At 41.3% G+C, this 12,437-nt stretch overlaps 1 protein-coding gene across 1 annotated transcript; it reads left to right on the plus strand.

The window, feature by feature from the left end:
- Positions 1-2,428: 2,428 nt before the first annotated feature.
- On the plus strand, positions 2,429-5,823 carry LOC131217178 (AP2-like ethylene-responsive transcription factor AIL5). The gene is made up of 9 exons (XM_058211975.1): positions 2,429-2,593; positions 2,677-2,983; positions 3,069-3,151; positions 3,324-3,332; positions 3,431-3,519; positions 3,630-3,703; positions 3,813-3,863; positions 3,962-4,038; positions 4,820-5,823. The coding sequence occupies exons 1-9, from the start codon at positions 2,503-2,505 to the stop codon at positions 5,446-5,448; spliced, it is 1,410 nt and encodes a 469-aa protein (XP_058067958.1). The 5' UTR covers positions 2,429-2,502; the 3' UTR covers positions 5,449-5,823.
- Positions 5,824-12,437: the final 6,614 nt, after the last annotated feature.

The following is a 12,437-nucleotide window of genomic DNA, read 5'->3' on the forward strand; positions in this document are numbered from 1 at the left end:
AGGATCGGCCCTGAAATGATTTGAGCCCGTGAAGCGGGTCCACGTGTCCCCTCATGGGCTTCTTGCTTCCCACACCCCAAACACTCATACTCGCGCCCTCTCTGGGGAGACGATACAGTACATCTCGCAGAACTTGTTAAAGTACATCTCTCTCCAATCCACATGTAGACTGGAGGCTACGTTTAAATCAGGTCTGTCCATCTATTAGTATTTTCCTTGGATGGCTAACTTACTAAATAATACTTTAATACTATTTCATATATCAGTTTTTTAAACCTTATTTCAATAAATACTGTCCGTTAAATTCAAGGATACTGATGAGAAGGAAATCATGGATTAGATAATTCTTTATATGTGTATATTTTCCTTCATCGTAAGGCCCACTAACTGGAGGGTCCTGATTGATAGGTATACCTTTCATGATAATGTAGGGCGGTGGATGTACCATACTCCCGTCTCTTTCCATCTTTATCTCTCTCAGTCAAGACCGCCAACTCGGCCCGTAAAAAGCTTCCACTTGCTTCCCTACGCCAACCTCGGTTCAATTTAAAAACGGAAAAAGTCGGGCTACTCTCAGGAGTACCTAAAAAAGTGTTCCACGAAATCTTCACCGTCCATGATAGGGCCTCTGGCACCCGAACTTTCCGTCCATTCAGCCAATCTATGGTGGACCCACATATCAGGGCCTGTAAAGTTCCCCAATGTGGACAGATAATTTCCTAGGCACCAAACAGAAATCCTAGCCTTTAATCGCAATCAGCAAATCGGAGGGTTAATGTAGGCTGACATGCTGTATATGTGAAATCCACTCGGTCCATCAGGTGGGAACCATTATTTGGACCGTTCATACGGAAGATGATCACGGTTCAAGATCTCATTTTGACATGCGAATGGGAACAATCGCCCATAACCGCTAAGTTCATACGGTGTGGCCCACCTAAGTTTTGGAGCAGCTGATTTTACGACCTTCTGTTAATCCCGGTGAGTAACATCCGTTCAACGGGTTTCATGAAAGATACACACCCTGACGGATCCAAACACAACTTAAGGTTGGCATGGTATCCCCATTGTTCCATATGGTGTGGCCCATCTGAGCTGTGGATGTAGATGATGTTTGGCCTTAGGACCTAACATCGAGTATAGAACCTGATAGAAGGAATGGATTTTATATCTACCCCATGGTGGACCCCACAGACTTGGTTGTTTTACGAGCTACCTAAATCAGTTGCTACAGAGCATTCCGGCCATGAGATTTGTGCATATCACATCAGCGATCAGGATTGTCCGATCGATACGATATTGCACCATCTTCCAAACAGAACGGTAAAACCCCCTATTCGTGGGGAACGGATTGGCTACTCCCCCTGCCACTAGCCAATGGCTGGTGGTCGGTGCACTGTGGACCCCACCATGATGTATGTGTTTCATCCATGCCGTCAATCTATATTTTCAGATCATTTTATGATATGCAACAAAATATTAGGTATATCACAACCTCAAGTGGACCACATTACACAAAACAGTGTTGAATGAGCGTCGGCCGTTAAAAACCTTTTGGGGGCCATGAAAGTTTTGGATCAAGCTGATTTTTTTTTTCCCCCCTTCATCTGGGCCTGTATGATCTAATAAACAGTACAGTAGGACTTAGGAGGATTTCAATGGTGGATATCCAATCATTATTGTTTTCCTGTGGTGTGGTCCACCTGAGATTTATGTCCCTCTAATTTTTGGAATGAGCCACTAAAATGATCTGTAAAAATGGATGGACGGAATGGATGAAACACACACATTGTGGAGGGGCTCACAGAGCACTGACCAGTAGCCACCGGGCTGGTGGCAGAGGGAGTAGCCAATCCGTTTCCCTATTCGTGGTGGGGGGCCACACATCATATCCCGCCGACTACGATTTTACGTAGCCTGGCGGAATACCAAAGCTGCTGGTAAAAGAAAAAAAACGTAAATGATACTCAGGCGCCCTACGACTAAATGATACGTATTTAATTTAAATTAAAACGACTAGATTGTGGATCCCACCGTCATAAAATCCCATCCCCAAATATCAATTCCTTTCAACCATCCAAAACTGTGATTCGTGGGCACTTTCTTGTAGAACTCCAACCACTGAATATTTTCATTTCAACCGTCAAATAAATATCCACCGATCCAAATATTACAATAATCAAATAAGCCCTAATTTAGGTTCACAAGACATCTAAAACTTAAAATCATAATATATACAGTTTTATTTTACTTAATGACATCTCAGGTATGTAATATCAACGTAAATTCAAAATGCCTGTGTATCAACCATCACATTCCGTCACAGTATCAAATCATTTCTCTTAAAAAAATTCCCCTCCCTCCAAACCTCGATCCTCGTGCAACCCTCTTTACTTCCCTATATCTGCCCAACCTTCTCATCCCTCAGTTCCCATCATACCCTCCTCAAAATTTCCAATTTTCACCACCGATATTCCCAAACTACCCTTCTCTTTTCCCAAAATGCACTCTTCTCAGAACTGGCTCGCCTTCTCTCTTTCCAACCAACCCTCTTCCAATCTCTGCCTTCTCGAAGCCTTCAACACTAATCAAGGTCAGCTTTATCGCCGATTAATAGCTTAATCTCTGTCATTTACTTGCGATTAACGGCCGCCCGTGTATATGTTTTTTTTTCAGGTAGGGTCGAGGATGACGTCCTCAGCAGCAGCAGCGCTGGACTGTCGATGATGTGTGCTGGACCGAAGCTCGAGGACTTTTTGGGCGGCGGGAGCGCTTCGTCGATCGGGCGGTTCTCGGGTGCTGAACCCGCGACGGAGTCCGACGCGGCGATGTACGATTCCGAACTGAAGTCGATCGCTGCTGGGTTCCTGAGGGGGTTTGGAGCGGAGCAGGCGGAGGCGGAGAAGACGGTTCTGCCCTCAGAGACGAAGAAGGCGGTGGACACGTTCGGGCAGAGGACGTCGATTTATAGGGGTGTTACGAGGTATTTATTGAGAAAGGCGGAGGGTAGAAATGGAATAGATTTTTATCGGGGTAAGAAAATGAGTGGTATTTCTGTAATTTTTCAGGCACCGGTGGACGGGGAGATACGAGGCTCATCTGTGGGACAACAGCTGCCGGCGAGAAGGGCAGAGCCGGAAAGGACGGCAAGGTGAGGGGCATTCTTGTAATTCTCCGTGCGGGCGCACGTTAGCCGTTTGTTATAGGGTTTCCTTAACATGCGCAGGATGCGTTTTCTGATGGTTTTTTTTTTCTCGTTGTTCTCGTGGCATGCACTCGGATGATTGCTGACATGAAACGAAAAATCACATCATTTTCTTCAGTATATTTGGGTGAGTGTTTGGATGTCCTTTTGCAATCGATTGCATTTTCATTTGAATGTTTTTTTTCGTATTTATTTATTTAAAAAATCATTTTTTAAAATTTTCAGGTGGATATGATAAGGAAGAGAAAGCGGCGAGAGCGTACGATCTCGCGGCTCTCAAATACTGGGGTGCGACCACCACCACCAATTTTCCGGTAAGTGTCGTCAGATGCCGCCCAGCTTTTATCTGACACCATAAACATACAAATAAAAGGTTGAAAAGAAAAGAAAAGAAAAAATTAATATGGTGTAATTCTCTTTGAAGGTTTCTAACTACGAGAAAGAGCTGGAAGATATGAAGAACATGACTCGGCAGGAGTTTGTTGCATCTCTCAGAAGGTATATATGATTTTTAATTTTTTAATTTTCATTTTGGGACTTTTAATGCATTGGATGTAGCTGTTTTGAATTGGGTTTTGATTATTTTCTTGGATTTTTGCTTTGGTAGGAAGAGTAGCGGATTTTCTAGAGGCGCCTCTATATATAGAGGAGTTACAAGGTATGAAAATCTCGGTTTTTCTATTGTGATATGATACTATGTTGATTGTGAATCGTGTTTTTAAGTGCACTGAAACTGGTTTTGATGTCGGGTTTTAGACACCACCAGCACGGTCGATGGCAGGCGCGGATCGGGCGTGTCGCCGGCAACAAAGATCTCTACTTAGGAACCTTCAGTAAGTGTGATTTGGTGTTTGTTTAAGAGAAGATAGTTGTTGTGACTGTGACATCGTGTTTGAATTTTGAATCAATCTCTACACATTGTATAGATTTGGTGGGCCCCACATGTAGAGTTGGTCTGCTGATTGCAACCATCCATGGTATTGGAAGTACAACTCCACATATTATCTGACCATCTCCCAATATGGGCCACACGGGGCTACAATGCCAAGTGATTATGAACAATCCAAATTCATTAATTCACTATTTCCATGTATCCAAACATCCCTTAGCTACTATCCGGTGAGTTCGATCGTCCGGATTTGTCGTAAATTAGATCTCCACCGTCCGATTAGTGACCTGATCTCTGATCTCGACAACGGCCCACTATCAACTCAAGGCAAAATAAAAAGTTCATCTAGTGATGATTATGAGTGTAAAAAATACTGCATTGTAATGTATAGGTATCGTCCACATTCAATGTATAGGCTATCCATGATCACCGTCCATTTCCATATAATAACACTCAATGTAGCTGATATGTTGCTGTATACTGTATATCATCATTTGGGGTTTGATAAATCCATTATCACTGTCCATTCCTGATTTAGTAATCCATTCATTCTGTTTACCATCATTTGGGGTATGATTGGTATGATTGATCGATGATCGCCGTCCATTCCTCATATAGTACACTATGTAGCTGATCATTGATCTATCAATGGCTGTTCTTATTATTTCCTTTTTCCTTTTTGCTTGTATGATTTTGCTAATGAGATGTTGTTTTGGTTTGAATAGGCACTCAAGAAGAAGCGGCAGAAGCATACGACATCGCAGCAATCAAATTCAGGGGCCTCAATGCAGTGACCAACTTCGATATGAGCCGCTACGATGTGAAGAGCATCGTCAACAGCAACCTACCGATCGGTGGAATAACCACAAAAGCGAAAGCATCGGAATCCTCATCGTCGGATACCAAGAGTGTCGAATCCAAGCTGATTTTCGATGATTCCTTCGCGGCCCACTCATCGAGCCTCAGCTTCGCTGTGCCCATCAAACCTGACCCACAAGACTACTGGTCCCTGCTAGCATTGCATAATCAAACCCAAAACAGTTCAAAGAACAACAACAACAACAACAACAACCTCTTCCAATCATCAGGCAATTCATCTGCCTTCCATAGCCTCTCAAACTTCAATCTGGATTTCTCCACATCCACAGCCGTTGATCACAGCAATGGGGTTCTGAATGGTGGCATGATCCAACAACAGACCCCATCCACTATCCCTTTTGCCACTCCCATTAGTGTAACAAGCAGTTATGATAGTTCCAGTTATGGTAGCTGGGCCACACCTTCTATCCATCCATACCAAGCTGCAAAGCCCAATCTAGCCGTTTATCAGACACCCATTTTCGGAATGGAATGACCAAACAAGAGGGAATGAATGATAGAGTAAGAGAGTGCACGTTTGTTAACGTGCGCACCCTCAGCGTACTCACATGAGAGCAGACGATAGGAACCTGACTTGTCTACAGGAGCTGCACTGACATGCTAACAGAAAAGGACTTAAGTTATGGTCATGTTCTTTTACTGTCACTGACATGATTTATTAGCTTTTTAGAAAAAGAAAAAAAGAAAAAAAAAAAATCATCCTGTATGTTTTTGCTATCAACATATGAAGAAGATCCTCTATCGGATTCCATACATGCATATGTCTGCATTATATGCCAATGTAGCATGATTTGTGTACAAATACATGTATGTGTCAGGTTGCTTTTTAATGAATTATTATTTGGTACTCTGACATAGAGTGATGGTTGACAGTCATGCTTTTAAAATTATTATTTGTCACCTATAAATGTTGGACCATAAGTTATGACCTACTTAGTGAATAACTTCCAACCTATTAGGTGCATACTATATGAGATCTAGCCATTCTAGCAGATATCAGTCCGACGTAAAGATTGTCCCATTCAAATATCAATTCAAAGAGAGCCAGATCATGGAAAACAATGTCTAATCATTAATAAATAACAAAATATAAATATGGCTTACATGATAAGTGGATGCATGCAGATAGATTTTTACACAATATAATCCTGGTGGCACCAGTTGGATGGATTGAAGTCACATGCACGTGAAAAGTTCGTAGTTATCCTTTGGCTGGACCATTGTAAAGGAGATCAGAAAGTAATTAATGGCTGAGATCTCTTGAAGATCAAGGCTGTGGAGGACAGCTCTCAGCTGAAAAGAGAAGAAAAAATTGCAACCTGTCATGTGCATGCGACATTCAAGCCCTACTAATTGGTCTCGCATCCTCACCATTATCAGGTGCGCCATGGTATATAAAATAATGTATAGCTGTTGATAAATAACAAAATATCATATTGTACTGAAATCAACCTTATAAATAATAAAATATCATCTTGTACTGAAATCAGCCTTATGCACTTATCAGGTGGGCCACAGGTGGTTGATAAATAATAAAATATCTTGTACTGAAATCAGCCTTATGCACTTATCAGGTGGGCCACAGGTGGTTGATAAATAATAAAATATCTTGTACTGAAATCAGCCTTATGCACTTATCAGGTGGGCCACACTATACAAAATAATGTATAGCAGTTGATAAATAATGAAATACAAGTGTGGTCCACGTGATAGAGCAGATTGATTTTATTTTTGCATAAGGTGTGGGTCCACCTAACCGACGGATTGGATGACAGGTTGGAATTTATCTGCTACTTGAGACCAGTTCTCATTGGCTTATGACTAATCTGAAATGGCCAACTTTATATGCCACGTGGGCTTTAATCCTGCATTGCTCAGGAAGCCTTCTCTCAACCTTACTAGAGCTCTATAGTGCAAATGACCACTAGATGAACGGATCTGATTTCCCACGTGTAAGTTATTTTCCAACGTAGCAAAATCTCTATCACCGTCCAAAGTGGTGCACATGACACCAACTTGCAATAGTCTGCATTTGACGTCCATCAATCACCAACAATGATCATTGGCCCATCGAAGGTAGGACCCACCATATGAAATTACTGATCTTGTACATTTGGGCCACGTGTACGGTGATCAAGTGGCTGATAAGTAACTTAGACGTATGCGTTTACCACTATACACAAGATAAGGATAGCAGAATAAGAGAAATGTTCACATACAACGTTGCATGCGGACTTTCACATACATCACCTTCTTTCAAGCCACGTCACTTGTGAAGAACATCCCAGCCGTTAAAATCGCCAGGCCACACCCTAATGATCATATGGTGTGAAAATCAGGATGTTCCACCAGTCAGGAGAGTGCACTAATCAACGTACGGTTGTGGCTCACAGAATGACTGGATTGGGATGATTTTCACCCTAGGTCATGTTTAAGGTGTGGCCCACCTTGTGTAGCGATAGGATTTTTACGAAAGTGACACGTTGGCTGGAAAGAGAACGTTGTATCGTGAAATTCACATGCAATGGTTGCATGCAAATGAAGGAAAATGTAAGAAATGGAGCTTTTGTTGGTTTGTGGCAGATATTACAATAATAAAGTTAAAACGTCCACAAACAAACAACATTTTGCTGTATTTCTGAACTTTTGGGTATCTTTCCCTGAGATTCAATTCCAATCTGGTCTTTTCTTGTCTGAAGCCCTGTTTGGATTTAAAATCTTTGTAAATGCACTCGCGCGTGTGCACTTCATGGGCTACTAGTTGCCCACCCATACTGATTCCTCACTCGTGTGAAAGATCCAAGCCACTCATCTTGTGGGCCCAACTCTATATATAGCAGGTCTGTCAATACACTGTGCAAAACCAACCTGCCTATTTGCTAGCCCTGACTCATCAGGCTTATATTGTAATCAGATGGGCCTAACCCAAGAGATGATTTTTCAAATTGTTACATCTAAGTTGTGGGTCTGGCATGATGAAGGGCTTGGATCACATGACGAGAAAAGCACGTGCAAGTGGGTTTGAACCACACATTTCAGATTTGGATTTTGACAATGGATTGTGGATATGTAATGTAGCTTTCGGCGCATAGAAGAAGTGGCCCACCAGCTATGTATAAGTGAATATATGTGAAGGTGGATGAAGCTTGACTGGAATTGTCCTATGATAATATATATGTGAATCTGTCCCCAGCTTTCCTTACTTGAATAAAGCTTCTTTTAGATGCAACATATCATAAATGACAGTAAATCACAGCCTCCCACCACCCACATGCTCTTTCCTGCAAAGCCAATCCTTCTTTAATAATTCCTGGTCAAACCTTTGACTGTCTGTCCTCTACATCTCCTCTCGGGAGTCGACTAGGTGTTACCCGGGTAATACCTTAGTGGGTGTTAATCTTACCGTATGGGGCCCACCTTTTTGAATATTTTGTATATCCATACCGTCCATCCGTTTTTCTACATCATTTTAGGACATTATTCAAAAAATTACATAGATATAAATTTCTGGTGGATCATACCACTGGAAATAGTGGTGAATGATTATTAAAAAAAATTGTAGGCTATAAAAGTTTTGGATCAATCTGATCTCTGTATGTTCTCTTAATTTAGGTATTTTTGACCTTAGCAATGGGTTTGATGGAAAATAAACGTTACGGATATGCTTAATGTGGGCCTTGGGAAGTTTTTAATGGTGGACGTTTAATCAAAACCGTTTCCTCATGTGTGGTCCACCTGTGATTTGGATCTGTTTAATTTTCTGGATCATTCATTAAAATAGGCTGGAAAAACGTATGGACAGCATGGATATGAAACATATCACCAAGGTGGCCCCACGGTAAGGGTAACACCCACCAACGTGTTCCCCAAGGTAACACCTAATCCTCTCCTTCTTGTATATATTAATAGGAGAAAAATCACAGGCGGTCCAATTGAGCAAAGTGGCTGGACTCGTATTCCGTAGTGATCTCTTCAGTACCGAGCTGGGTAATGGTCGAAGCTCTGTGGGCCCCACCATGATAGATGTGTTTTATCCACGTTGTAGCCGGAAACAGTGGGGATTGAATGCCTACCGTTGAAAACTTTTCGTGGGACACAGAAATTTTGGATCAAGCTGATTTTTTATGTCTTCCCCTCATTCAGGTTTATGTAACTTTATGAAATGATTGGATGGGAAATAAACATAGTGGTGGGCCCAAGGAAGGTTTCAACGGTGGGTGCCACTCTCCCACTACTACTTCCTATAGTGTGGTTCACTTGAGCTTTAGATCTACCTCATTTTTTGGATCATACGTACCCTAAGATGAGCTTGCAATAGGAGATAAAATACATACATCATGGTGGGAGCCACAGAGCTTTTCCAGTACTGAGCTCAGTACTGGAAGGATCACTACCGAATCTGAGTCCAAAAGTGGCCCACTCCAATGTGGTCCAGATAATCAACCTTTAAATCAGTCACACCCTCTTAGGCCCAAAGCCCAAAAAACCAATCTTACTCATGACTTAGGTGGGGCCACACCACAAGGCCACTGTATGTATGCTGTAGAACCTGATGATTCAGTTGTTCCCCATTAGGCCCAAAGCACAAAAACCAGCCTTATCCATGACTTAAGTGGGCCACACCAAAGAAAGGGTTGAAAGTGGACACTTATCTTACGTTGCTGTGGGGTTACTGTGATGTGATTCAAACATCTAAGCCGTTCATTTTGGACTCTACCTGATGACCAATGGGCTGATCAAATTTCAGGCCATTCCAAGACTCAAGTGGGGACCACCAAGTGCTGTTACAGGTTTTGGGTATGATCGGGCACGGCTACGAATGGTGTGGCCCACTGAGTTTAAGATCGGACTAATTTTTAGGTTATTCCATTTTTGGAGTTATCAAATGCCGCTTACAAGACAGGGCGGCCCCAAACAAACCCATCTAAACACACTCATATAATAGGGAATTTTACAAGAAACTATTTACTAAACAAAGAATTTTACAGTTGGGTACTTTTCTGAAAGAGGTTTTTAATATAAAAAAAAAAACTTTAGTTTAAGTAATTATCATTGGAGTACCTTCAATAACATTTCTTAAAGTAAGTTAGGGTGGGCCGTACCAGCAAAGTGGGCGATGGCTCGGGTGGGCCTTGCTTTGATGTTTATGTGAAATCTACCTCAACAACCAGTCATTTAATTCAATCTTAAGCTAGAGGACTAAAAATCAGCCTCATTTATAATTTAAGTAAACCACACAATTGGAAACAATGTACAAGGCAACCCTCACCCTCCAAACTATTTCCCTTCATGTAGCCCACATGAATCATGGATGAGCCTGATATTTACGCCCCATGCCTGAATTTTTGTGTGTCATCTAATAGTTGGAGTGAATCTCATATAATTATAGCCGTAGGCCCTATAAAAATTAGGGGTAGACATCTCTCTCATAATTGTTTCTTTTGGTGTGGCCCACTTGAATCATAGGTCTACTTGATTTTTTTCACTTTGCATAACATGAGAATACATATCTAATAGTTGGAGTGGATCTCACATATACTTCATCGTGGACCCTTTAGAAACCAAGGGTGGGCCTCCCCCTGATTTTATCAGGGCTCATCTTGAAATCCACTTCAACAATTAGATGTGTGATTCCATGTTAGACCTAAATTCAAAAAATTAGGTTGACCAATGATTGAAGTGGGCCACACCAAAGGAAAGAGTTAGAAGAGAGACGTCTAGTCTTGATCTTTTCGAAGTCCATCATGATGAATATATGAAATCCACTCTAACCATTCGATGTCGTACCAAAATTTACACACAATGTCAAACATCAAATCCAGATCCGTATGTAATTCAGGTGGGATATACCAAATAAATAATAAGTAAGTTTTGCGACGTACATTATTTCGAATGATATGGCCTACCTAAATCAACACGGACGGGCTAACATAAGGTAATGCACCTGGTGGAAGTGATAGATTTCACATAAAAATCATAGTGGGGCCCACCCGATTGCGACGGCTTTGCACTGCCATCCTTAAAAAAAAGGCCCTGGAATGATAATTACCTGAATCAATAGGGTGTCTTCTCGAGAACCTTTATGAAATAGGTACTAGACTGTAAATTCCACGATGAGTAAGTAGTTGTTTGAATTTTTTTCTTACATAATACTATATATTACATATTCTACGGAGCCTGTGGGGACCTTATCTTTAGATAAGTGTTTGGAGGCTATAGATGTTTCACTTTCATTGTTGAGAGTACAAGCTATGTCGGCCACACCACCTGCCTTCCACTATCTCTCTACTTAATTATATTTGTATAAAAAGTAGCTTTGTTAACCCCACACGCGTCTATAATTCTGTTATTCACACGTTAGCACACGTGCCATATCTGAGCCATTGCTAGGTACCCAATCATATGGCTCAAAATTCATGTCGTACAGATTTTTGGGTGGGCCACAATGTGAAATTTTTTTTAACTGTCTTTTTTTTTTTTTTTTTGTACATTGTGGTCCACTCTAGAAGTTTTATTAGGCTGGATTGAACTGGGTGGCCCACCTGTTGGAAAGCTAGGATCTTACACATATGTGCAATATTGGGACGTGTTCTTGACTGGGTATGTACAGGACAAGCATCTGTGATTGGAATTTGATATAAACATCCACGTTTTGATTGATTGCATTCATTCATTTCCTTTTTTAGGGTTTGAAACGGTACAGCATTTTTACTACTGCAGTTCTAAAAATGGGAGGTGATTGCGAGTTGATATTGTGCTCTGTGGATCCCACCATGGTGTTTGTGTTTTGTTCACGCTGTCCATTCATCTGACAAGCTCATTTTAAGACATGAGCCTAAAAATGAGGAGATCAAAATCTCAAGTGAACTACACTAAATAAATAATAGTGATTAAACGTCCATCATTACAAGTAAGCATTCAATCACCATTGTTTTCCAATATGGTGTCGCCGGCATGAGATTTGCATCTGTCTCATTTTTAGGGTCGTGTGGTAAAATAATGACTAAAATGAATTAACAACATAGATAAAACACATACATGTCATAAGGCCATATATAGCTAAAAATAGATAATTATTATTGTATTTTCAATAGCATAAGACCCCACCAACCAAATCTTGCTACACTGAGGTTAGTTGGCAATGACCCAATCCCTCCCCAAGAGATCTCTCCCTCCATCAAGCACGGTAGGATAAAGTTTCAGCCTGGACCGTTACTTTAGTGGGACCCAATCATAGGTGATCCATGATTTGAAAATTACACCTATAAGGCAATCCTATCCCTCACCTTTCATCACTTTCCAGCACTAAACGTTGACCATCAGCCTCCACTTTTCGTTTTTTTTTTTTTTTTGAAGGATATGGATAGAATCACTTGACCTGAAATGATGATCGAATGCATTACCACGTGTACTAGTTACCATACCTACGACCCATGTAGGCCCCATCGTGATGTGTGAGTGCCA

Source organism: Magnolia sinica, chromosome 10 (genome assembly GCF_029962835.1).
Source record: "Magnolia sinica isolate HGM2019 chromosome 10, MsV1, whole genome shotgun sequence".
Taxonomy (NCBI): domain Eukaryota; kingdom Viridiplantae; phylum Streptophyta; class Magnoliopsida; order Magnoliales; family Magnoliaceae; genus Magnolia; species Magnolia sinica.